Consider the following 27737-nt stretch of genomic DNA (forward strand, 5'->3'; position numbering starts at 1 on the left):
CAAACAAAAGTCAATGAAGCTTCATAAGTTTTTGATTCTTTATTTTAATATTAACTATAAATTTTGTTTCCTTAGCTTATGCTCGCTGTAAATACAATTTCTAGTTCGATGTCGAGCTTAGCATGAGTTAGCCTTTTGCTAGAGTGTGGGGTGTATGGTGAGGTGAGGGCTTTCGTGGTGGATGTGGATGCTATGTGGGATGGGTGCTATGGACAAGGCCGAATCAGATGGTAATCGGTATCGTAATAGCCTACTTAAAATTTGGTTAAACGCTAATTTACACAAGATACAACTAAGTAATTAGAATTAGGCTTAAAAAAACAGACATTAGCACTGTACTTAGACTAAGGTGATGTTTGTGATTTAGTCGCGATTCTGTAGTTCTGCTTGTGACGGATTCGAGTGTGGTAACTGAGTAACTGAGTGACTGAGTGAAGACTGTGGGCATGGGCATGGGCATCACCGCCCCTCTCATCATCGGTAAGGCAAGTTTAACAGACGGCAATTGGTAACAACAAATGTTCGGCTAGTGACGGTTGCTGCTCAATGCTCTCCTCTCTCTATGTACAACGATTTCAATATGAGTAATGCTTAGATTTTGGTTTCTTTCAAGTCTAAGTCGAAGGCACTGATTCTCTACTCGGCTCTCAATTCAATATCTGTGTCTGGCTCTATAGTCTGTGTTTCTGTTTTCTGGGCGGGCGAGGTGCAACGAGTTCGCGGCACTTGCAACAACTGTCACCGATCTCAGCTGTGTCCTAGTGTGCACATAAAAAAAAATAATACATCGTGTATACTAAAATGTAATAGAAATAAGAGTGGTTTACATTTGATTTCGCTGCTTTACATTTACATTTATTTACTGTGTTTATCCACTAGTACATTTAGTACAAAAATGTGCATGAGTGTAGTGTGAGAGTTTTGGGTTTGGGTTGTTTTCTTCGATTTTTGCTCTATTTCGTAATTTCTTTGCAATTTTCTCGCTGCCTCGTCTAATGGTCTATTCCTTCGATTTTCATTTTTGCTCATTAATTTAATGGTTCGCTTATGTTGTAACTATGAGTATGAGATGAGTTGAAAGCAGATTTTGCAAATGAGTTTACTATATATTTATTCGCTTGCGCTGGTGTGTGTATGTGTGTACAATGGTTGTGTTTATGTGTATGGATGTGCTTGGTTTGGTTCAATAATTTAATATAATTTAAATGTTTTTGTATTTAGTTTTGCGCTGCTTCCGTTCCTTCGTCATCTGGCGCCCGTTTAAACAATAATTTACGTTAGCTTTCTTTACTTATTGATTACTAGATAAAGCATTCGATATAACATAAACTCGCATAGATAGATGCTTGGATAGTTTGTAGGAGATAGCCGACCTAAGCCTAGTAGCAGAGCAGTTACAATTATTTCTCGTTCATAATCCGAACTCGCCGCGCCAGTTGCAATTTAATTTATACATCGAAAAGGGGCGGGCGGGCGGTTGGGCGTGCGCACTCTTAGATTAACATTCATTAGCATAGCTTATAGCAAATCATAATACGTTATATGCATATATGTATATAGTAATGCTGTGTTCTCGTTCAACACAATTGTTCTGTGTACTCGGCTAGTACACGCGCACAAAAAACAATTTCGACAAAAAATAAATGGAAATAATAACATAAAGGTGATATAATATGTTTTTGAGAGGGGAAGGGTATTTGAGTTTTACAAAAACTAAGATTCTACTCGTACAATATATCATAATCGGTATACAGTATATTAAACGATATCGTTAGTGTAGCGTATGTATAGTAATAATTATCATTATAACATAGAGTTCAGTTTGAGAGTTATGCTGGTCTCTCGCTTCGCTGCCAAGTGTTTTCTTGATTTCTTTCAGTAACTACTTTCATTGTTCGCTGTTCAACGCTTGTCTTCACTTCGATGTCGTCTGGGCAGCTGACGCCCAGTTTGATCCTTCGATCGTTCGTTGCGGTGGTCGAGCCTAGGGCGTCTTCAGCAGCAGGATATCTTTCTTGCGCGTGCGACTGGCGCTGGCATTCAGCCGCTGGTAGAAGTAGTTCCGACCGATCTTGCGCTGCAGCTTGTAGGACTTGCCCGCCAGGAACCTGGTGATGTCCAGCACGTAATCGGCCACGTCCTCGTGATCCTCGAGCAAATGTATCGATATCACATCGATTTTGACTTTGTCGAAGGGCAGCGTCTGCAAGATCTGCAAGCGAAAAGTGAATCGTTTAGCAAAAGTGTCAGGCGAGTTAAGCTACTGGGTCACTTACCTCCAGCTCATGCCCCTGTACGCCCAGGCTGAGCAGATCGTATTCGGTGCGCTCACATGCCAGCATGATTGTGTAGAGCGGAAAGCATTTGACACGCGAGTTGAACCACGAGGTCTCCTCGTCGTGCAGACTATTAATGCGCACATCCTCGTTGTGTATGGTAATCTGTGGGAAAAGAGGGGGGCATTAATCACCAATCTGCGACAGATCCGCATCTCAAGCCACTACTACTCACCTCTTTGGGATAGGTATTGGGCGAAACACAGGCGTGCACCACCTGCATGCGCGCCCGCTGGGCATTCTGCTTGCGCAACGTGAAGTACCAGCGCGGCTCCGGCTCCACCAGCACGCCCATCCAGTTGAGCTGCTCGCTCAGCCAGGGCGCCGTGATCAGATGGGCGAGCGGACCGCTCAGCGACTGGATCACCGCTCCGTTCATCTTGCCGCCCACCAGGTCGGCCACGTAGTGGGCCAGTTGATCGGCTCCACTGACGCTGCTGTTGCTACTGCCGAATGTCGAGCCTGCGGCGGCGAGGCGCGGCGAGTTGGGCGGCGGACCCACGCCCACTGAGGCCGCTGCCGCGACCTTGGGCGACGCCTTGCCCAGGTACTTGCCCATGTGGATCTGGCGCAGGAAATCGATGAGTGCGGGATCGTCTTGCGCAACCCCATTCAGCTCGTAGTCGCGCGACATGTTCAGCCGAAACTGCTGATGGCGAATCTCTGCGGGAGGAAAATCAAATCCAAAGATCAGTTGCGAGTTGGTTTAGAGCAGTGGCGGTAATTGGATTTAATTAAAAGTTGTTGCACCACTGGACGCATGGCGTGTGTGGCTCAAACTCTGCCACGCTTCGCTGCCAATTGGAGCGCATTGACCACATTTGCATTGGCGAATGGGTGCGCTGCAAAAGAAGGGCATCTCAGGTAGCCACCATTCTTGCATATAAACTACACGGCTAAGAAACCTAATTAAAGGACGCTTTGGTCAGCAGAACCTTAGATTACGACATGGAACTTAGTACTTTAAATGGATTGAATTTTTGGTAAAATGCCATGTTAGTTGGGCATAAATTGTGTTCGCAAAGGTGGTAAACTGGAGGAGCAGGAGACCCCACTGAAGGTCGGGAGAAGGAAACAGCCACTTGGCAGCGCCGATGACCTCGCCTTGAAAACGGCTCGACTCGGCATCGGCTTTTGGCCGGTGTGCCGGCCCATAAAGTATAATGAGCGCACGGCCTCTGATATTTAGCACATGACCCCATCATCCACATCCCCATCCCCACCCCACCCGCATCCGATTTTCCCCCGGGCACCGCCGACCATTTGACTGATGTCAGAGCCGGCCCAACCAGTCCATAAACCTTAGCAACAAAAAGCCAGCGATTTGCCGTACTTCGCCTCCAGTTGCCACACTCCGCACAGTCATATACATATATGTATGTATGCACAGGTACATTCAGACACACTTGGGTTTTATTTGCTTTTCACACTTTCCTTGTGCCAATTTCCACTTTTTGTTTCGTTTTAACTGGCCTCCGGCGAAACAAATCGTAAAAGCCAAGGAATTAAAATATATCAAATGTGCTTGCAGCATTTTGTGGCAGCTTAAGAGCGCTTTCAGTCCTCCCACATGAGCGAAAAGGGTTTCCAAAAGGCCAAGGCCTGATATTTGGGAATTGATATTGATAGAATGTGGAGTAACCAAGTCGAACAGACAACTAATTACAAACAGATGACTTCCCTTTAGTCACTCCACTCAGAATGTAGTAAGATTAAAGGCGGGAACACATCGTTTAAGTGGAACGGAAGTGTGTGAAAATGCCAAGTCAATATGAAAATCATGCCACTCTTGCTTCGAATAAATTTCCCAGAACCCTTACAAATTTAAATTATGAGCAAGTTGATTTAAATAAATCTGACAAAGAGAAATGCGCCGTGGGCGGAAAGCGTGGCAAACATCTTGTCAATCGATCTTCCATTTGGGCTACTTGTACGTCATTATTTCTCGCTCCGGTTCGCCAGACGAATTCGCATCGTTATAGCCAAGTCGTTATACAAATATATATACTTTTATATATATATTTTTTGGTCGTTTGGTGCCCATTCAGCGCAAATGTGCCATGCAAATTTTGAGGCGCAAACTTTTATGTTTCGGTCGCAAAATGGCCATAAAGTTTATTATAATGCATATACCAGCAGATAGACAGACCAAAAACAGTTGCTGGCCATTTAGCCAGACCACTATAATTTAGCCAAACCGAGGAGGGGACATTTCTCCGTAATTTCCCAGACGAGGGCCCGAAGGCCAAGTGAAAACTTGCACTAATTAACACCAAAAGCCGATCTTCGTAGGGAAAGTGCTCGGTTTATTAGCGGGGGAAATTTATGCGGCCATTAGGCGTGGAAATCTGATAGCGGATTGATGCAAGGTCTCGCATTACCCCAAACGATTAGAAGTCAAATGAATTGGCCGATCGTTTTTCTACCAGCATACAACACACATCCCATTATTATCCCATCCCATCCCATCCCACCGACAGATGTGCAATAAAAGCCGCCGGAACCGTTAAATGCGAACACATGTAAATCCGATGTACACATGAAGGCCGAAAATTCAAGCGACCGAAGGAATGGAATGAAATCTGCCCTCGGGCGCAGCAATTTCGGTGTCAAAAGCTGACATTTCTAATTTGCACAAGGGTGGCAGTGGCAAGACAAATGACGGGGCAGGCCGGTCCCGAAAATTATATTCAATGGCGGCGGACGGGACAACATTGTCCAGGAGGAGTGGAGTCCAGGAGCCGGGCCGAGAGGAGCAACGTTTAATTGCGGTTAAGCGGCGGCAAACTTTAAGTTCCCTGGTCGTCCTGAGCCGGCGGCGGCTTATTCAGATTACTCAGGGGTTCACAGGGGCACTCGTTCGCATTCAGGGGTAGTGCAAGACGGACTGGCTGGCTGGCAGTAGTGCACGCCCTATTCAATAATTCAACAAAGGCGGCAAGGGGGAAGGCAAATAAGGGCGGGGAGAAAGGCCCAGGTGAAACCCACAACTTTTGTGCATTTTCAATTGCGGGTAAAAGTTTATTACAAACAATATACACTTATCGGATAAACTTAATATTTTATAGGCAATAACTCATTGATAGTTTCAACAACAAGAGTTTACTCGCCACATTTAAAGCATTAGGTATTTGGTTTTTTACTATTCAACTTTATAGTGAAGATGAATGCCTAATAAAACCCATCCATATTTGTTCAAAGTGTATGTATGTCCATAGAAGGACCGAAAACTTTATCGTTGTAGTTTGTTTTTGAGGGCACTGCGACGTGGCTGTCGTCGGGCAACGTTACCCTTGTTGTGTAATATATCCACGGCCTGAATCCGGGATCTGGAATGGCGTGCCCGCCCTGGATCCGCATGTCCTATTGCCATTGCCTAGTAGTTCGGCTCGGTTCGTCTATTGATTTGTGCTTCTTGTCTGGCTTGTAATTACAAGCTCGTTCGCCGCCATTCAAAATGGCCTGTTTCCATGTTGATAACGTGGAATGTTCCCATCCATGTACGAGTCTTGCATGTGGCAACAGAACAGGCAACGCAAGCGCTGATTTATTTAGCAAATAGGCCCAAGGGGGCCTAATCTATGTGGGTCGGATCTTAATCACCGCCTGCAAAGCGCATTTAGCTGTGGCGAAATGGAAAAGGCCAATGCAGGGCAAACTTGTACGTCACGTGATCAGGTGTGAAATGCATTAAGTGGGTGGCAAACCAAGGGAAAAGTGCGATTTAAAAGGTTGAATCGAAAAGAGCACCAGCTACTGGCTAAAATGAAATGAAATATTTTATTAAACATTACCAATGCAGCGTGGCACTCTGTATGATGATATATGACCCATTGAGACGTGTCAAGAAACCTTTGGCATGGTAAATGACCCCGTTTTAATGCGTTAAACGTTCCCTTTAGCCATTAATCCACCCCGATTGAAATATCTCCCAGCGAAATCCCGATAAAGCAGACACGAGGCCAGTTGTTCAGCCCCCGCTGTTGTTGTTTTCCTTATTAACCTTATCGCAGTGGGCACTTTCCCAAGGAGAACCCACACGACGCCTAAGAAACGGCGCAATTGCAATGCCGCAAGGAGGGTTGCAAATCCCGAGACCCACATGCGGGTGGTGGCTCTGCGGAAAGAAGGCAGGGGCGGAGTAAGTACCTCATAAGAAGTGGTTCCTCCAGTCATCGTGAGTCGCCGTGGCGCATGCTGTGATAATGCCGTTTGAGCTTTGCTTTTCAAATTGAGCACTCGCTGCGCTTTTCACGGAGCTGATCATCTCCGCCGGAGGCTCACGAACCGAGCGAACCACTTGCACCACCGCCACGAAGCGCAGACCATGCCACGCAGTCCAGACGACGACAGCGACGCCTCTGCGGGGGTGGCTTTTCCCGCCCCCCGGGCTGGGGCCCATGCAACTGCACACGAAAATTATGAATCACGAGGCAAACTAAGTCGGTGGGAGGAGAACCGAGAATGACATCCGGTGGCTAGCAGGGGAGGTTACTAGTACACACGAAGAAACCAGAGCACAAATCTAGTTAACAGTCAAAGGTTATCAGTCGGTAATGTGAGACTTTTATAAATGCTCGCTGAACAAAGCATATTCAATGTATCAAGGAAATCTTTTAAAGTTCCAAGATTTTATTTCAGATGTAGGATCAAAGTCTTAATATTCTGCAAAGTACTTAAGACTGGTTAGGAACTGCCAGACTAATAGAGGATATGTCGTGACCCCTCCCTGCACTTTGAATTCCCTACGAACCCGCTGCGTGCCTAACGGAAATTAAGTCATTAGTGGTTAGTGTGTGTGTGTGCAATGGAGTTCAAGTTGTAAATTTCAATTAAAGTTGCAATTTGCAAATTGTCACCAGTGAAGGCCAGACGACAGTGACGACGACATCGTGTAATCACCGCAAGTGTGAAGATAATGCCTTCCTAACATGATTAATGCCCTGACCTTTGGGGGCGTGTTCGCCAGCGCTTGGAATGCTCGGTGAAAAAAACTAGTGTGGGTATTGGTATTGGTATAATGTGTTGTTACCCAATTCACAATTCTACTTCCGCGTTATCGAGCCATTAACATAGTTGCCGCAAATGGGCTAATACGCTTTCAGGTACTTGAGGTAGGGTCGTCTTCTCTTTTTCGGCTACCGACTGCTGTCAAAGGTGAGGCTAATGACACTGCACCTGGCCACCTGCGCACTCCCCCTTTTGGGAGTCACGAGCCATGTCAACAACAAGTGAAGTGCGGCAACGTCGCAGGGGCGCGGCATGGCGTGTGAAGATGGCTTCGGTAGTCACCAGTTGCCAATCGGTCGAAAGTGAGCGGCGGGCGGAACAGTGAAAGCCAGCTAATCGATGACTGAGTAATCACACGGCGTCGATAAGTAGGCTATGTTCGGATTATGGCACAAGTCAATGCAATCCGAGGATGAAGCTAACGAAATTGGGTGGCGGATATTAGAGGAAGACACTCAATATTGAACTTAGCCATGTTTGCAGCAGTGACTGCGAGTGTTAACAAGTTGCTTATACTTCAGTGGAACCAGTTCTGAAAACGAAACAGCTATTAAAACCGATTTGGCAAGTAGCAAAGTATCGTAAAAGATAGATCGCTCTATAAATATGGCAATAATTTATAGTTAGCCATCATATAAACCCCTAATTAACAGAGCTTTCAAATTATATCGAAGATGATTGCAAGCCGATTTCATGAATTTACTATATAACTAATGGTTTGTTTCTATTGACCAACTTTCCGAGTGGATAAGCATTCTAATGCCCTGCTAATTATAGTTGTTCCATCACTACCTGCAATAGTTTTACATACATTCCTTTCTCCTGATCGTTTCATTACCTTCTCAAAACCATAGTTTCCCAGGAAAGGATCAACATATGCCGATTACAAAACGCCGCCAAACTTCAAATGCAATTTTCAATTCCGAATCTCTTCCCAGAGAATAAACCGAGAAGTGCTTCGGTCATTGCAACAATCAAGACTGGAACGTGACTGCCACAACGCGTCTAGGGATTGGATTGTGGGGGACCATCATCATCGCCACCATTATATTGTGGTCATGGGAAGTACGGAAGAACCGAAGAAGTGGAATCGAAATGGAAACAAAATGCGGCCGAGGTTGAATTTGTAACAAGAAGAGCGTAGGCAAGCAGAAAAAATGACTGTGAGAGTTGGCATTTGGTATTTGGAGTTTAGGTTCTGGAAAGTCATGGTCAGAGGTTTACCAGCTCGGGAATGCCGGGGTGACTCTCCCCGCTCGCATTCCAATCCAAAATTTGTCACTCTAATAAGCGCATTTCGGTTCGCTTTGGTCTGTGTCTGTCAAGTGCATGATTCGGGGGAATTTCGATTGGAGCGGCACAAAGCTTCCACTTTTCAACCTCAACCTTTGTCGCTCCGCACGGAACGTGTTAAATTTATATCCCGTCCGCTTTTGTAGGGGGGAATAAGAAGTTCGGGGAGCAAAATGGGCCGAGAAAGGAATGCCTAATTTATGTTTATTTCTGTTTATGAATCCGTTCGCTCGTATAAACCTAATAGAGCCATCAATGAGCCATAAAAATGGGGCTGTCCAGCAGCAACGTCAGTCGACAAGTGACACGTCCAAGTGGAAACTCGGAGATATCGGACCTTCGTCCCCGCCGAACCCAGTGGCATCCCATCCAAATCAAAAGAGACCCAGCCCATTCAGTCTAGTCGACGTGGCGACGAAAAACAAAAGAGTCGGATATTACAGTCAATAAGTTGTTGAATTATAACCCCTTGGGCACTTAACCGAGTGCATGAAATTACGAATTTATAGCAAAAAATCAGCTGCAATCATCGTTTCGATTTTATACAGTTTTTAATGGCCATAAACCAAAAGGGAAGAAGTGAAGCAGTCAAGTCATGGACTCCATATCAATTTTGATATTTAATAAACCATTGAAAGATTCACCAACTCGTAGAATCAATGCAAGAGTGTATTTATTGAAATCTCCAAATCGAATCAGCGATTACAACTGGCAAGCAAAACTAATGACTAATCCCAAGAACTTTGATTCTTCCATTTCCATTAGCACAAATGCAAATATGAGCGATCAGCTGGAAATAACCGCTTTATAAAGTTAACTTCACAAAGTATTTGCATAACATTTGCACACTTAAAACGAATAAACGGAAGATGGGAAGAAGTTGGCGCTGCGGAAGAAGTCTTTGGCCCAAAGGAAGCGAATCGAGGAGGCAGAACGTCAACGTCGAAGCGAAAATTGCCAACACCCGAGTGGAATTTTAAAATGTCTCCAAAGAAGTGTGGATGGCTGTCGTCTTCCCCAGCTGCAACAACAATGGACTGACATTGATTTTTTGGGTCTGGTCTGGGTGTTTACACTTAGTAGCCCTTAGTCACTCGCGGGCCACATGAATCACTCAATAATACTCCGGCGGCGCCAGCGCCGGCGATCCGCCGACGGCGGGCCCACATCATATGCAAAACAATTTCGCTTGTAAAATGCTTTCCGCTTTCATTGAGCGCCAGGCCAGTCGCAACGAAAAAGTCAATCCAAATTAAGCAAATTTATTCCGCACTCCAAGTACCAGTCTAGTCCAGAGACGAGATCGCATTCTCCGCTCGACGGGCTGTAATTCGGTCTCGGCGACAACAAAATATTTCAGCGAATTAAAAGAAATTGCCCCATCCGACTGTCGTCCGCGATCCGTGGAATAATGCAGATAGATGGCCAAGCTAACTAAGCTAGTTGGGGATGCGTCATCTCCGGATCTAGATGGGTCACAAGGTTCGCGATGCGGATCATTCAAGGGAAGGCTACCCCCTAGGTTCTCGCAATCAACTGCTGCTTATCTTAGCAAAATATTTGCAAGATCATTGCCTTATCGAAGTTTATTAATACCTGAGGAATGTGCATTTCCATGCGGGCAGACATAGTCAAGTTCCAAGAAACTTGATAAGATTTTGGTTCTTATTTGATCAGTTTATTGGGATGGAGATATCTTCACTATGAATACATACTATTGCGTGTTAGTTTCATTATAATTCTAAAAGAGGGCCCGCCATAATTCGCCTCTTGTTGCTAAACAGCTATTTAAACTCTTCTAGTTAGCCAACCAGCCACAATGGCTTCGTATTGCTTCCATACGAGACTATTAGATATTCCTCTGGCGTTGGGGCGGCTGCCTTTGAAACGATGGAGCTATCGGTGCTTCCAGCACGTGTCTGGCTGCCTCATCGATGGCAACGTTTTGGGGCAATGACAACACAGCACAGGGCAACGCAAACAGCAGCGACAGCTGCGATGTTGCCTGTTGCCAAGCGATTGCTGACAGGAAGCGCCACTGCGCCAGCCAACGCAGCAAACACGCCCACGCCAAAAAGATATTGGCAAGCGAAAAAATGCAGACTTATATAAACTCCGGGGGAAGGAGGAGCAGGAGCAGCGATCTATGACAAAAGATGCGCTGCTGGCCAGTTTAGATGACGCGTAAACTAATCTCGAAAGTGTGCCCATTACCGGGAAAGGACAACCTTTCAGGAACAAAAGAAAGAAGAAAAAAAGAAAGGGAACGGATCTGCAGCAAAGGCAAACACAGCCTACATCCGGTGGAAAAAATTGTGTTTGCGTTGCGGGCAAGGAACCGAACCGAACGAGCTCAAAAAACAGATGACATATGCCAGAGATATCAAATTTTAATAAGTAAACACTGGACAGGATAGAGGATATGGAGGATATAGAAGAGGACTCACCTGTCGTGTCCATGTAAACTATTAATGTGGCGAAGACTGCCGCGAAGGAGAGCAGGCACAGGGCGATGGGCAATAGCTGGCGATAGGGCGAGGGATTCAGTCGGGGATCGAGCTTCTTCGCCTTGCAGGATCCCGATCCTCCAGAGCCACCGCCTCCTCCTCCGCCCGCACAACCCGCTGCCGTGAGGTGGTGATGGTGGTGGTGGTGATGGTGCTGCTGCTGGTGGTGCTGTCTGTGCGGATGCTGGATCTGTTGCGGAGATGTTCTCGCCCGGGACTCCATGCCCGTGGCCTTCTGGCAGCAGTGTAGCTGCTGCTGCAGCGCCTGTGGCAGCCTGGTGGGCGTGGAGAGGGGCGAGGACACTGTGCTGACCGACGGCGAGCTGATCACGCTGCTCAGATCGCTCTGGTCACCTCCTCCGCCGTCCTGGTGGTGGTGCCTGCTCGCCGCCGTCGCCGAGGTCGTCGATGTGTTTTTGTGGCGCTGCTGCACATGATCCGTCTCATCGGTGCCACAGTCTTTGGTTGGTTGCCGTGTCTCCCGCTCCCGCTCCTTCTCCTGCTGGCCAAAGTTCACCTCGTCCACATCCTCGCACTCGATGTCATCGTCGTCGTCCACCGCCGCGTAGTTCGTTCGCACGGGCAGGGTTTTCCTGGACTCCGGACTGATGGCGGGGTTTGACGGACTGGGCGCGACTTGCTGGTGGACTCCGCTCAGGGTTCCCGATCCTCCGCCGGCGCAGCTCCTGCTCAGGGTGAACTTCTTGGGCGCGGCCTTGGTATGCCGGCGGCTTTGTGTCGCTGATCGCTGCTGGTGATGATTACTACTGGTATTGTGCTCCTCCTGCTCCGCCTGCTGCAGCTGGTCCACCGCCAGCGCTGGATGCGCCGAGAACACTTGCTGCGACATGACTCCTGTGTGGGTTCCTTTGATCTCGTGTGCCTCCTGGTTGAGAGTCCTCTTCTACAGCCGCATCCTGGAAGAGAAGAGCCAAAGAGAAGAATCCAATTAGTGCCAAATCGAAAACTAATTTCATAAGGTGCATTGAACTGAGGCATCATCATCCTCATCAGCATCCCCACCCCCATTCCAGCATCCTTACAGCCAGCTCTCCATATGTCTGGCAATCTTTTGTCTGCTCCTTTGCTCCTGCTGCCGTCTGAACTTATTCCCATTTTTATGAATAGGCAAAAATACAGTCCAAAAAAGAACCAAAAACTAAAACGAACCCAGACATACCCAGACCGAACCCAAGAGCAAAAGTCGCTCCAAGACGGAGGCCCGAAGAAATTGAATACAAAACTCCACCACCTGTCAAAAATCGAGCGACTGCCAGACAAAGCCGGGTGCGAAAGGGACGGCGCAGAGCGAGAGGGAGCGAGAGCGGTTGATTGCCAAAGAATTTCAACAACAACGCGAGGTATTTTGTGAACCAAATTAAAAAAGACACAGAACGAGAGCAGGCGAGCTGAAGAGCGGTGGCTCCGGAGGGGTGAAAATGCATTGCAGCGAGGCATGAGAATTATAAATGGAAAAGCATTGAAGACGAGGAGAAGAGCGGCGATCGAGCGGAGCAGGAGGGCCTCCAAGGAGGCGGAGGCCACTGTGGAAGTACCAGCCGTTTTGTGTACCGAAGTGGGTACTACTACAGCATGGTAGGAACAATTGTGCGTTAAAGATTCTCTGCTCTTTACAATAACTAGTCAAATCAAGAAAATCAGTCCATGCTAGAAGAGTCTTGGGAAAGATCTCAACTGAAACTATATTGAAACTCCGAATATTAGTTCTTAAGTTTTAGATCTAGAAATTGTGATACTCCATTTTCGCAAAATAAAATTGTATATATTTCTAAACTAGTCACGCTTGTTCCTAATATTATGACCTCTGGTGTATGGGTGTAGTGCCGTGTACTTGTGCGCCTGCGCAACAGACGCGCGAACGAGAGAAGCCATGCTCGGCTCAAGCGGGAGCGAGTGAAACGGCAAGCTGTGCGAGTGGAATCGAGTTCATCAACTGGCAGTGGAAACAGCAGATGTTTTTCCAATGCTCGGCGGCTGTTGCTGCTCCGGCTCTTATTCATTCTTCCCTTGCCCTGCCCCCCAAAAAAAGGTATGCACAAATTAACGAGAGATTTGTAATGGAGCAGGCAACAGGCAGTGATTGCAGTGTGGTATACTCCTGGCCATAGAGCGAATCCTAAAGGTATATCTTAGATAATATCCAAACCATAACATGTCTTTTTGGTATTATTGGTATCATTCCATTTGAAAATGAACCATGTGTCCTATATGATCTCCAAATAAGCGAGATTCAGACTTGATGCCCTTCCATTCATGTTATGCCTTCCCTGAGTTTTTGCTCTATAAAGCATAACGTCTCCTGCTTTTCAAGTTGCAGTACTTTTTGCTCTGGTTCGTAAAGCTCCTTCGTGCTAACGGCAAGGCTGCCATCCATCCAGCAGATTCGGAATAAGAATGAGAGTCTGAATCGGATCGGCTCGCTGACCAGCAGGAGCAGAGTCGAGGTTGCATTGACTTATGTGGTGGATGCCGCCGCGAGGCATTCGCGCATTCATTATCCATTACGCGTGTGCCCGGCTCTCGGTTCCTGGCATCCCCATTCTTGACTCGACTGCCCCGCGATTCTCCCTCGGGAACGGAATATGTTTTGTGTGTTTTGATTTGCTGGAATTTATTGAAACATATCCCAGCGAAGCCGCGTCTTCGAGGCCCGTGATTAAATGGCCTGCCGTTGGTTGCTCGCATTTAATGATACTCTTCCCAGCCGTCGTTCTTTAAACGATATAGTTCCTGGAATGCGCCGGGCTTAAATGGGTCCATCTGGGAGATAGGTCGCGCATCTGCAGGTTGCAATTGCAAGTTTGCAGACTGAGAGCCATTAAGTCTCTAAGAGAGCAGCCCATTTAATCGATACGGAGCGTGTTATTAGCCACTTAAAGTTGTTTATAAAACCACTAGCGAGTGTAAAATAATTCCATTACGAAAAGAATTCGGTTTCACGTCTAAGAGCTTGATTACTTGGGTTTTTCCCACATCTATCGGCTTTTAATCCTATTCTACACACTTTCTGCCAAATGATTTTCATGATTTCGAACAATTAAGATGCATTTTCACAGCTCTGAAAGAAACTTCAAGTTTATGGACGCGTTTAATGGGCTTTTAATTCAGTAATTAGTTGCCATCGTCTTTGATTTGCAGTGCGTAAATAAAGCGCCCTGAAATCGAATTGAAACGAAGCGAAAAACTTTGAAGTCGGATAGAAGAAGGCCCTCAGATACATCGCATTTGTATCTGCAGGCGGTCGGTGTGGCGTGTGATTTACGGCTTGTCGCAGCGCATGAAATCGATCGATTTGAAAGAGCGCTTGGAGAAAAACAACAAAATGGGAAATCAGAGGGAGCCGACAGCACACGGATATATCTATGCATCTATAGCCCTGTATGTGTGTATCTATGGATGTATCTGTATCCGAACAGCTATCAATAGCTGTGTGCGCGCTTTTGCCGGCGTCGCTTTCATTGATGCTGCCCTTTTTTGTGTCTGCTGACTGTCTGGGAAGTCGTCGACTTGGCAACAACATCTATATAGCCGTCTATATATTCTGTGACACTGGCACCTCCCAGTTGGCGCCACTGGAGGGGTCACCACAAGATTTAGGTGGAATGGGCGCAAGAGATTTAGGCGACCAAGGCGATTTAGGCTCTGCAATTTCAACGTTTGGCGTGGTGCAACATATTTTGCGGCCCCAGTTCCGAGAATCGCCAAGCCAAGCTGAACAAACAACAAAATCGAGGGGGGAAAAGGAATGGAAAGGTGAGCCAAGGTGGGACAAGGTGGCATAAGCACGGAGAGAAACCAGAACCTACTTTGGTGCGGTTTCTGTATTCGCATATGTGCATAGATTGCCAACCAGAATCCTGAGCATTAAGTGTGTGAATCGTGACCTTTGCATACTCTAAGATATTTTGTTAATATGACCCTGAGCGCTGATTTATTTTTCTGTGTGTACGAAGGAGCAGCAGCAGAGGAAGAACCAGCGAGCGAACATGCCACAATAATGTTTTGCGGTTAATGATCGTGCGATGCGAGGTTCGTATAAATGTAACACAGAGCCAGAAAGAGAGGGCGAGCGGCACAAGACATTTTGATAAAACATTTACAAACGCACTCAAGCAGAACTCCATCATCCCGGCCAGCACAGTTAGAGCAAGGTATAACCACCGGGCCGAGTTCCACAAACAAAAAACCCAGAGCAGGAGAGACAAGAAGCGTTGACGATGGGCAGCCAAGTAAGAAAAAGGCAGGCAGCTCGTAGAATTTTCTGCTACGCTTTTAACCATATGGTTTATTTATACAAAAACACCAACAGCACCGCACCAGAGGAACAAGAAGATCAAGAAGTGGATGGCCAGGCCACTTGCCAACATTGGTAACAACAAAGTGGCAGACAATAAAAATGCAATTCTAAAAGGCCAGCAATAACAACAGCTTGGCGATTGTTGCACACAGGCATTCCTCGTCTTCTACAGAACACTTGGCACTGGGACCTGGGAAGTTCCAGGCAAACGAGCTGGCCAAGCGATCTGGTGGATACGAAAGTCAATCGAGGCGGGATTCCTTTCGAAAAGCAAGAGGTTATGCAAGGAGAAAGGAGATCGAGCTGCAAAGTAACGATTATGTATCTTAAGGACACAACGTGAAAGCACTTTATGTCTTATCATTTTATATCGTTGCAGTGCACGATATCTTTTGCCTTAATTTTTCCTAAATACACCCTAAGCAGGCACACTCCCACTTGTGTCCTTAAGGGACCCACATAAATAACTGCACCTTGGCTGTCAGATAAACTCACAATCGCCTCCAGTGAGCGACCCTCTAGATTCGCCAGGCGGTTCCCTAAAAAGTTGTTGAAATTCTCCAATTGCTGCAATTGTTTCGAGTGCTCGCCCTTAGCAGGATCCTCCCCTTACTTAGTTTTCTCCCTGATGACTACTTGGAAATGAGCTACCCCGCTGGACAAGAGCTCAGCTCCGCCACGCTGAACGCGCTAATGAAAAAATTGCTCTCGCCAGGTAAGGCAAGAAGGTATTTCGGAAATTTATTGGTAGCACACAGAAACGTGAAAAAATACGAAATGTGTGGCATATGCTGCACACTTGGTAAGAGGCAACTGGCAACAGGGACTACAGGGCCTTGCCTTGCCACTTGCATCTCGGACCTGTGTGGTCGTCGGGGCGGCGTTGACTTATCTGGGCTTGTTTATCGGCCAGCGTCGTCGGCGTCGTCGTTTTAATTGTTTGTGCCCAGGGCGTCGGTTTGTAGGAGTTGGCCAGCCCAAAAGTTGGCCGACAGCGGCTACAACGGTTGTTCAGCAAGTCGTTCTAGTAAATTAGCACATAAAAATGCGGCTGGAAAGTTGCCAAATAAAATGCGGCAGTGGCAGTTGTGGCAGTTGAGGAATCTAGGGTAAGTCGCGAATGGCAAATGGGTTCCATTGCAGCCGCTGCTATTTTATTGCACTCGCCTTGCATGTCGGCAATTTATTACCAAAAAGGCGGCAGGGGGCCAGAAGCCGGGCTCGTTGGCAGTTGCTTCGCTTCCCGGACAGCTGGCGTGTGCCAGGACTAAGGAGGTGCCCTGCAGGACTCCATGCAAATGCAATTCATCGCATCGCATGCGAGAATTGGCGGGACACTTTGATTTCGCCCCTTAAGCAGATCCATCAGGAGAAGGTGGCCCACGACAGGAGCAGTCTGAAAGCCCAGGAAGCCAGGAAGCCAAAAGCGCTTATCTTAATGAGAAGTTGACGTGCCTGCATGCCACCACAATACCAACTCGGTTGGGGCATGAAAATTGCCTTAATGTGCCGGCAGATGCCCAAAAAATAATATTTATGCGCCCCAATAAAATTGTGGGAGTTACTTGGCCAATTACACCATAACTTGGGCCATTGATTGTTTACTTTAGTTGCTCTCCGTAGGCGCGGAGGCCATAAATTCCACCCATTGATGATGAGATTCTCCTGGGTTGACTCCAACTATAACCATATTTTTCGCTGCCTATGGTTTGTTGATATCCCATGACATTTGTTTAGAGTGAAAATTTCGATAGAATATCCATTAACCTCCCAGTTTACGAACTACGGATGTCTGCTGGCTCTCTTACATCCATTGCATAACTATTTAAATCGCTGGTTTATTTTTAGTTCGGAACGCACTTCCCATGTGTGATTAAATTTCCTCAATTAACTAACTTAACTGCGAATTACACTGGCCCGCGGTCAGCTGCGTAATTATGCAATGTTCATCTCGGCATAATTTCGCAATTAAATTGAAGTCCATAATCTATCCCACATGATCGCAGTCAATTGCCAGCGCGTACTCACATTTCCAGGGAATCAGAACGTTATATTAATTTGAACCCCTCGCATCCACGAGATGTTTAATGTTATGCTGACGTGACTGCAGCCAACCAAAGCTCAATGAAGCAGCAGCTCGAAAGTGCAGAAAACGCCGAAAGGTACAGTGAGCTCCGAAGAACACGACTATTTTAAGGTTTCTGTAAAGGTAAAGGAACTTAATACCGAACAGAAATGCAACAGATTTAGTTATCGAAGCTTCACTGTACTCTACAGGCAAAAGGGGCAAGCATCGTGTAATGAGCAGCACGCACAAAATGCATAGAAATGGAAATGGATCAAGAGCAACAGATACATCAGATACGGATACAACTGCACATAGAGGGGCGGCAGATGCAGATGCAGATACAGATACAACACACAGGTCAAGCAGGTACAAATGCAACAAGCGTTCGCTCGGCTGATTAGAAAGAGCGGGCACTATATTTGTTGGAAACATAAACAATATTTGATGGCTGTGCTCCGACTTTTCCGACTACAATAGTGACTATGCCCACAATGGTGCTGTTGATGATGATGATGATGCGTCGACGGTGGTGGCTGCTTCTTGTGTATCTGTATCTACACATGCATGACGAATGCGTAGAACGCCGGAGAACGGCGATCGAGGCAGAGAGCCTGGCATAATAATTCACTTAATCAGGCTTGAGCGGATTTACCAACTCGGCGCATTTATCACGGTGAAAGACACGAAAATGCCGAAAAGAAGGCAGCCAAATTGGCCCAGACCAGACCAGCAGATAGTAGACAAATTGCTGCTGATAAGCGGCAGCATAAGCAGGCAACAGGAAAATCGGGGAAAATCAGGGGAGAGATGGCTAAGTGGATGATGCGGGTCCGTTTAGGCAGGTGAAAAATGGAAATTGAGATTATGTTGAAGAGGAATCCTCGCCTCACTCCATGAGTTTCCCAACCACCAGGAAAAGTACACTCCATCTCAAACACATGTCGCTCTTATTTTCCTTTTGGGCAAAACGGAAGAAGTCTTTGGCATGCATGAATGGGCAGAAAAACAAGAAGAAACAAGACGAAATGGGGAAAAGCAGGAAAACTCAAGTGGAAAATTTTCACTAGGATGCGTGGCCGAGAGATGAGAGAGATCCGAAAGGCAGGGTTTTGTGTGTTTGCATGTGCATTTCGGTTTCTGTTTTTGTTTGCAACACGTTCACTGCATGCCACGTTGCCTGACTTCACATTCAAATGGCATGACATTTCACATTTCTGGATGGAAATTCCGATTTTAAATGGAATTGCTCAAATTGCAGCCTAAGCTTGGCTCAAAAAATAACAGATAATGCAGGGATTTACCAGGAAGTAGCGCCCGTCATATAATGAGCATCTTTTTAACATGACCAAGAAAAGACGGCAGCTGCTCAAGTATATGAAGGAGTATACAAAAAGGGAAACAACACACTATTGAATATACAATTTGGAAGATTTTGATTACATATATGTGTGTGCTTACAACAGTCGCATGGTCATATCCACCGATTGAATCCAGCGTTCCTTAAAACCTCCCCTAACTTTTCGGTCGCCATTTTCCCTGCGAAATGAAAGTTCCTTCCATCGATTGCATAAATCGCAAAAGCGCCAGGAAACCGAAGCCGGCACACAAATGGTAATAAATGTCAGTCAAAGTGCAGAGAATGGGCCAGCGGAGAGCCCAAGGATCAGGGAGCAGCACAAAGAAGTCGCAATCGAAGTCGGTTCGTGTCAATAAATCGAAATGTAAACTCAATTTACAAAATTGAAATTGAAGCGGGCCGCACGCAGAGGGTTAAACGCAATGCGATTCCAACAGGGAGCGGCGCACCTGCGCATGTTGTCCTGGTTCTGGACTTTGGACGGGTTCATCCTCTTCCCTGGCTGAGCGAAAATCAAAACAGCTCGAGGGGGAAACGAATTGAGAATAAGACAAAGGTGATGGGACAGTGATTCCTGCTGCACCATCTTTAAGATTCATCAATTTGATTGGTAGACCGCATTAAATGGTTAAAATGCTAAGTAATGCTTTAAAATATGTCCAAAATATCATTGGAAACTTTATTTAAATTATTTGCAGCAAGATTCAAATTCAGTAGCACCACTGTGCCGCCAAAAACGAGGTGTGTGACCTTTTTCCGCGCTTTGGCGTTGCTGTAACTCCGCTTTTCTTCGTCGTTTTCAGTTTTTTAGGTTGACGTGTGCGAAGCATTAAGTAAAAGCAGCAACAACAAAGCGACTATGAAATTCGCATAAAAGTCTGGGAAAAGTAAAACGGTTTACGTGCGGATTACAAAAGAGCGATGGCTGGGCGGACGGGAAGCGAAGCTAAATAAGCCGGGCGAAATCAAATAAAACAAAACTCCATTTTCGCAACCCGCTCGTAATCCATATACATAAAGTAATATACATATGTATATAGTGGGAAGTCGGCAGGGGCACGTGCGTTCAAGGCGTTCAACTTTGGTCAAGCGACGGAGTGGGTCGGCGGCAATTAGTGGAGCCAATGACAGGTGCCTCGGGCGGTGTCTGCCACCGGGTGGCACCTTAATTCGCCAAAAATGATGGATTTGCCTTATCAATGTTTGGCTCGTGTGCGAGAGACGTAGCAGGATAATGGTTGATGTGGGTCCGAGCCTGTGGCGCATTGAACCCAGACGATGGGGCGTGGACAAAAGGGAGGAACTGGGTTCCGGGGAAGGGGCACTGGAGCGGAGTGTAGCCAAGCGGTGCATGTGCAGCGGCTTGTTGCAGGCGGCAGCAGGAAGCCAACAAATTACGGCCGAGCCACTCATCATCAGGTGGTGCGACACGTCGAGTGATTGAGTGCACAGAAAAAAAAAAGAAATTAGAAATTTCAAATACTTGAAGATAACAATAAAATCGATTTGAAAAGAAATTAAGATTTGCTAGGCTTTCATGATTAGAACACCTTGTATTGCAACCTCGTATGCAACCTATTGCATTTACAAATCGCTCGAGATTTTTTCTCAGTGCACTAGCGAGCAGAACAAAACTAAGAGACGAGTTAGCTGCGGTTGGCGGTAATTTAGTTCAACTGCCAGCCATGACACATTTTTACGGGCCTTTCTGGAGCGAAACTGACTGACTGCCTCGACTCTTTCGCCCGTGGTGCATAATTGAAATTGAAGTTGAGGCAAAATGGCGACGACGCTTTTAATTGAACTTAAACTGTACTAACGGCACATTTCCCAGCCCAAAACACTTTTCCAACTAACTTTGGGCACATTTAAATGTCGTTTGTGCCGCGTCATTGTCGTATTTATGCGATTGGAGGCGAGTTCTGTTCGGTTATCTCGCCTGGAACTTGATTTTGGGGGCCCCTCCCCAGCTCTTAAGAAGTTGTTAAAGTTTTACCACCGCCAACCGAGAAGCGCGGGGAAAGAAGAGTATAATAACAACCAAGACAAAACTGGGAAAACTTTGAAACAGTGGCTTCTGTACATGTGAATCTAGGGGGTGGTGTTCCTACATCTCCAGCTGGAGTACAAAACCTGGATATAGAACTGTGAAAATCGCATTTTGTTTATCTTACCCCTGATCTTACCCCACCGCCTACGCCACTGTTCCCAGCTTTTATTTTCGTTGTGCTGAAGACTTCTTCCGACTTTATTTCGCCCGGTATCCGTATCATTTCCTACACAACACACCTTCGCCGTACATCCATCCAGCCATCCAACCAACCAACCATCCATATACCATCCATCTCTGGTTCTTCTTGGTTATTTTTTCCGTTTTCCGTTTTGTTTTTGTTTTGGCAGCCACAACTTCTTTGGCTTTGCCATTGAGCGAAAGACTGAAGAAACAGCCTTTGCTGTGGTCTAGAAAAAACTTGTAACCACAAAAGTTTGTATTTCAAAGCAACCACACTGTGATTCTTCTTCGTCCACCTCTTACTCTTCTTCTGCCTCTTCTTCTGCCCCTTGGTCGCTTTATTTGTTGTTGTTTTGGGGACGGCGACACTTGGATATCTCTTTTTTGGTCGGATTTCTGTATCTGTGCGGTTCATTGTTATAATTATGGGAATTATTATTGTGGTTTTCACTCGGCTTTACCTTTTTCAAAGAGGGAACTGAGAACTGAGAAATGAGAACTGGTTTTTTAAAGCCCCGAGAAGAACCAGCACTTTGATGTAATCGATAAGAAAAGTGTCTGGGAATCCTAAGGCTGCACTGTCTGCTTTTATCTCTTTGCCCGAAAATGCCGAGACAATTCCAGAAGTCGGACAGAGATGCTCATCGGCAAATTGCGAATTAATTTGTGTATAGCCCATTGAAATGAGTTGTTTATTTAAGGCGGCGAAGATCCCGGCCAGAAGTTGTTTACACCTCGCGGAGGATGAAGAGCCAAAATAGATGGAAATGGTTTGTGTTATGTGCCCCCACAACAGGTAACGCTGATTGATCGGGGCAATGCTAAACACAAATCAAAGCTAATATTCTTTATGGACTTCTCGGAAACAACCTTATCGCGACTAACGAGTTGGGCCAACAAGCCAAGTGGTCTGCTATCCATTGCGGACTGTGGATAGCAGTGCCCGTAGATATGGGGCAACTCCAGTTCCCACACTTCATAAAGTTCGCTAAGTGAATCATTAAACAAATTACAAATTAGTACGCCAGTTATAAATAGCGGCAGAATAATACGCAAGTAAATAGCCCGATCTATGGTTCATAGGACTGGCTAAGGGTACGTTTGTACGCATAACAAGGGGCACCGAAACCGAAGCACCTACAAGGTAGGTAAACACGCTGTATATGTCCATCAATGTTGTGTAAATATTGGCGCAGTGAGTTAGTGTAGGTGGCTATGAAAAGCTGCACCACCCACAGGCATTCGGTCGGGATCCACGTCCATGTAGCTGGGGCACTCGGCGATCGCCGGGTTAGTCAGCTGTTTGCGCTGGATAACGATATGATGAGTGGGATCTATTCCGCTGAATGTGGATTCCGCAGGTTATTAATGCCAGCTCAGCTCTCTTTCAGGGGGAATTTTATAAATATTTCATAGAATGCGTAAGGTTTGTAAGAAGTTTCGGCATTGATCATTTTCCATTCAACAGATTCCAGACCTTCAATTCTGGCAATTTTCCAGCTCGATGATGAAAAGCATTACGAGCCGTTAATCGTACCAAGAATCACATAATCCATTAAGCAATTTTGCCACTAAAATTTAATGAGGTAACAGCCCTTCAAAAAGATTCACTGATTATCATTCACTCTATTATCACCTGACGTCACAGACCACAAGATCAACCGCAAAAAGGCGAAAAAGCAGACCGCATTCGATCTTAAGTTCATAACACCATTATTCCCATTCATTATTTCATTCATGAATGTGGCTCGATTTATTTCGAATTGCCTGCATTGGCGTAGGCAAATCAAAACAATGCTCCGAATACCTCTGTAAAGCAGATCGATGCGATCCATTAACAGGGCCATTTGTAAAAATTTATTGCATTTATGGAAATTGTTTAGCGAAAAGTGAATTTTCCAATGAAACTGGCCAAGCAGACAGACAGACAAGTAAATAAATGCCAAACGGATTTCGCTCAGACACATTGTGTCGCTATAGCGACGCAGCTATAGAGAGGCCAATAGATGATCTTGGCAATGATATATGGGCTATATATGTAGATATGTATGCATGGGCATCTCTCCCTCCAACTGACTGCTCGAAATTATTAATTGAGAAAATGTGTGGAGCAGTCGCTACATATGTACATACATATGTACTTGCGCATCCGAGGTATTCGGGAGCAAATTTCACAACTCGAGAAAAGAAAAGATAATGACTCAACTCAATCCGAGCTGCCTACTTTCAATATTTTGTGTTGACGCCAGCGAGAAATTTAGCCCACAAATAGCAGCCAATTGACAACAGTAAAACATGGCCAAATATGTACCAAGCCGGCCCATGACGTAAGCGCCCCACGGTAGCTGCATAAATGGCAAAAACTAGCGAACACAAGAGGCACGAGCGTTGCATCGAATGCGGATTACCCTCGACACTGATATGACCGATGTGTTTGCAATGACTGATGTTTGCAAATGATGATACAATGAATATGACCAAGTATGAGTGATTACTTCTTTGGAACTGTGGTTATCAATTTAAGAAGCTTTCAAGACTTTTAATGAGGTTTATAGCCATGATTGTGATGAATGCTACAATGCAAAATGCAAATAACCGCAGAAAGCCATTTGCAATGATTGTTGAGTCTCACAAGACGAAGCAGCCCACTGTAGGGTATTCGGTAAGCCGTGCAAAATGAACATGGGTCTTGATTTATTAGCAGCAGACAAGGACGGACATAGAGTCGCGAAATTACAACGTAAGACGATGGCGCACTCGCACCCACATACACGTGATAAAAAAACCGTATTCATTCACAGAGCAGTGAAATTGGGTGTCATTTTTGGGATCGATTCAGATTTCAGATATCTGCTGGTGTGGATGAATCAATTAAATGGCAAAAGAACGAGCCAACTTGGTTGACCAAACTTGGACAAAAGGAGTGGCCAGCTAACGGATATGAAGGAATGGGCCGAAAGCGAATTTAGTCATCTAGTTGAGCATGAATCAATCACAGATTGTGCCATTCATTCACTTCGAGCCTTACTCACACATGTCACTCACTACTTCGAGCTCCGTTTTTGCCCATTGAGTGGGAGATCGATGCAAAATTGCCACCGCACTGCTCACTCCTCAGCGATTCGTACTACTGGTCTATTACTTTCCTCTCGCTCCTTCTCTCCCCCTCTCGTTCGCTCGCTCCCAATTGCACGTGTTGGGGCCGCTGCAGCAAAACAACAACAAAGGAATCGACGCCGACAGCGGATTTTGTTGGATTTTATTTTTGGGTCTTGGGGCTTCTCCGCTTTTTATATTCTTCTTTATGTCTTTCCGATTTTGGAGGTAGCTCGCCATGTGAAAGGAAATAATTACTTTATTTGTTGATTCTGTGTGTGTGTGTGTGTGTGTGTGTGTACAGTAGGGCTCGGAATAATAGAGGAGTTACAAAAATAGCTGTTATCTAAAAGTATTTAGAATTTTTCCGTTGCGAATAAATACAGTATATTATCATTTGGTCCTATGAAAACTACATTTCATTAAGATTCTTCTATATATTTTTGTACCATACAGCCCTACTTTTTTGGCCGCCTCTGTTTCGCCTATTATGAATGTGCGAGCAAGATTGTTGTTATGGCCGTGTTGGCTTTCGGTTGATTTGGCTGCCTCTTTTCCTCTGTTGCCAGCTGGGCTGCATTTCAAACCATTTGGAAATTCGAAATTGTTTGCAAGCTTTTATTGGCCAATACTGCTGCTGCTTCTTCTTCTTCTTATTATTGGCCCCCGCCACCGCGCTTTTCTAAACAACAATTAACAGTAAATGAAAACGGGCAGGAAACGCGAGAGGCCTGTGGAGGCTTGTAGGTCAAGAAGCATTAGATGGGCAAAGGTATTGGCCATTAGCCATTATTTCCTAGTCGCTGTTATTACTCTGGCCACTGTTGCAATGGCTCCATCTAACGGTGCCTCCTTGCCTGCCGCATAATGACGCCTAATTGGCCAGACAGAGATCAGGAATCTCAGAAATCAGAGATCGCCAATTGAGAAAGTGAGATCAGTGACAAATTACGCGGGCAATTTGAGCGCTGCTTTAAGCGGGCACATCCGCTTTGCACATACGCGCAGTGCAGAACATTAGACAAATTTGCACATTTAATCAAAGACAATTGTTTAATTGGTCAATTGGTGCGGCGAGTAACTGGAGTACGAGCCGGGAAATGGGAACGGGGCAAGTGCGAAAACCAAGATAGCGCAGGATGAGACTCCTACACGCCGCACATGTGACATTAGAAACAGTTCACACAAATGTCTTAATTGCTATCAAATTTTATGCCGTCTGAAAACCTCTATTCCACTCAGTTTCAGTTGGGTTAGAGGCAACTCAACTGGGGGAAGTTCCAGACCGCTCTTTATCGGGCCTCTCTATTTACGTTTCCCGAGTGGGACGGCAATAGCCGTGGCAAGACAGTCATCAAGTGCGACTCTTGCTGGTGTTTTCGCTGTGGCCCCTGCACTTCCTACTAGGAAATTCCCCAGAACTCGGAATTATGTGCAGCAGCAGCGCTGGCAAGTGTCATTTGAGACCAAGCACAAAGAGACACACAGCAGCTGCTCCCCAGTGGACTTGTGTGTGTGTGCCGGAGAGTGGATTTTATTTGAAATTCAAACTCTTTTTATGGTGCCCACTGATTACAGGGTACGCGAGGGTAGTATGCACTTGAGCAAGGAAGAGAACAATGCTGTTCTAAGGATTGAGTCTAGCCAAATCTCGCTTTGGAATATTTCCTTTACAAAAGTGCCCTACAACCAGTTCTCTAAGAGGTATCAATTAGTCGAACCGGCATTTACTTCACTTCCTCCCCGGATTACCAGTAAAAATCGTTAAAATCGCAGTCGCAACAGCTGTAGGAAAACTATAAACCACTTTGGAAAATGCGTTTGGGATGGGGTGAATATGGATGGCTACGCCTTTTGCGGCACTCTGAGCCCTGGGATGAACTTTTGTGCTCGATTTCCAGTTGCCAAAAAGCGCCGGATATTGCTGGCAACTGTCGGCGGTCGCCAGATCGTCGGCATATAATGTCTGCAGCAAAGCCCCCCTTTTTCATATGGAAAATCAACCTGATTCTCGAGCACAGCGGCGAAAATTACATAATCGCCGGGCAAATGGGAGCACAGTCATATCGAAATTGTGCCAAATTGCAACTGCAGATGATAATAACGATGATTTATTTCTCCCCCAGTGAGATGTTCCTATTATACGAGCAATTTTCTGGAATCAGCGGGTGGCTAATTTCGCCCGATTTTCTCTGTTTCAGCAGCCAGGGAAAACATTTCAATTCTTCTGTTTTTTTCTGGTTTTCTCGGCCCACCAACAGAGGTTTTCTCCAGTTTGTCGGCTTTCCCGAGGGTTTTTCCTCGGCGGCTACCTGCGAATACCTGCCCCGAAAAAAAGAGGCGTGGGAATCGCCGAACATACAGGAGGTGCAGAGTTGGGAAATCGGGAAAATTGCAATTGCAGGACGTGTGAAAATGTGCGGAAGACAGGAAACGTGGGCCAAGACCACTCGCAGATTTCCCGGAACGGCCTTGGCCAATGGGAAAGGGATTTTCCCCTGATTTTGAACTCACCTTTTTCGGCAAAGAGGGAAGTTATATATGTTTCGTATCCGTAAAACGAAGCTCCCAAGACACCAGAAGAATTCTGCACACACGCACTTGCTTTTCAACCGTCTTTTTTTTTCAAGTCGAGGACGAATTTTCGCACGGTTGATTTACGTTTTTTGCTGGTTGGGCTTAACAATTTCTTTTTGGAACATTTATTTGCACACAATTATTTATTAAATGCCGCACTCACACACACACAGGTGATTGCTGATCGATGATGGGCCGTGTGTGGTTGTGTTGTTTACGTACGTGTGTGTGTGCGTAGAGCACGCCTCGCACACACTGACAAAAATTCATTCACGACACGGTGATCACGATCTTCGCTCTCGCTCGCTCACTCATGGTGTTTTTGTGTCGAAAATCCAAGAGAAAAATAATACTATGTGAAGCGCAGACGAAAGACGCACAAAACTGAGTTATTAACGTGTGTTGTTATTGTTGTTGTTGTTTCTCGTTGCTACTGGATGTTTTCTGCTGCTGTCGCCTTGTATTTACTTAATTTCATATGCATATTTCGCCCATGGTTTTCTTTTCTCCGCTGCTTTTCCTTCTACCTGTGCTTTAGTTAAACGAACACACAAAAACAACACACACGCACGCACACCACACTCCGCGCACACACACACTCACGCACGCACGAAACGAGAGACGCAAAGGTAAAGTGGTAAAGTGTGTGCAAGAAAAGCGACAAGAAACGGAACGGAACCAACGGAACCCGTATATATGCACGCGCTCTTCGATTCAATGGCGAATTCGGTTTCCACTGCACTCGCTGTGTTTGTGCTCGTACATTTCCCAGTTTCCTCTTGTTTTTCGGTCCAAGTGTTGCTATTGCTGGCGAATTTCCTCCTGGCCTCCGTAGCACTCGCGACGTTACGATTTTTCGACGTTTGATGCGCGGGCGGAGAGCAGACAAGCGTCGGGTTGGAATTGTCGGGACAGAGTGTGACCGCGGCGCCCTCGCCGCGA

General features: G+C 46.0%; 1 protein-coding gene across 1 annotated transcript; it reads right to left on the reverse strand.

Moving 5' to 3' along the window:
* Positions 1-14: 14 nt before the first annotated feature.
* Positions 15-27723, reverse strand: LOC117135245 (protein Star). Its single transcript, XM_033295389.1, has 5 exons — positions 26733-27723; positions 11087-12063; positions 2512-2999; positions 2277-2441; positions 15-2212 (listed from the first exon to the last, which is right to left on the reverse strand). The coding sequence occupies exons 2-5, from the start codon at positions 11994-11996 to the stop codon at positions 1985-1987; spliced, it is 1791 nt and encodes a 596-aa protein (XP_033151280.1). The 5' UTR covers positions 11997-12063; positions 26733-27723; the 3' UTR covers positions 15-1984.
* Positions 27724-27737: the final 14 nt, after the last annotated feature.

Source organism: Drosophila mauritiana, chromosome 2L (assembly GCF_004382145.1).
Source record: "Drosophila mauritiana strain mau12 chromosome 2L, ASM438214v1, whole genome shotgun sequence".
NCBI lineage: Eukaryota > Metazoa > Arthropoda > Insecta > Diptera > Drosophilidae > Drosophila > Drosophila mauritiana.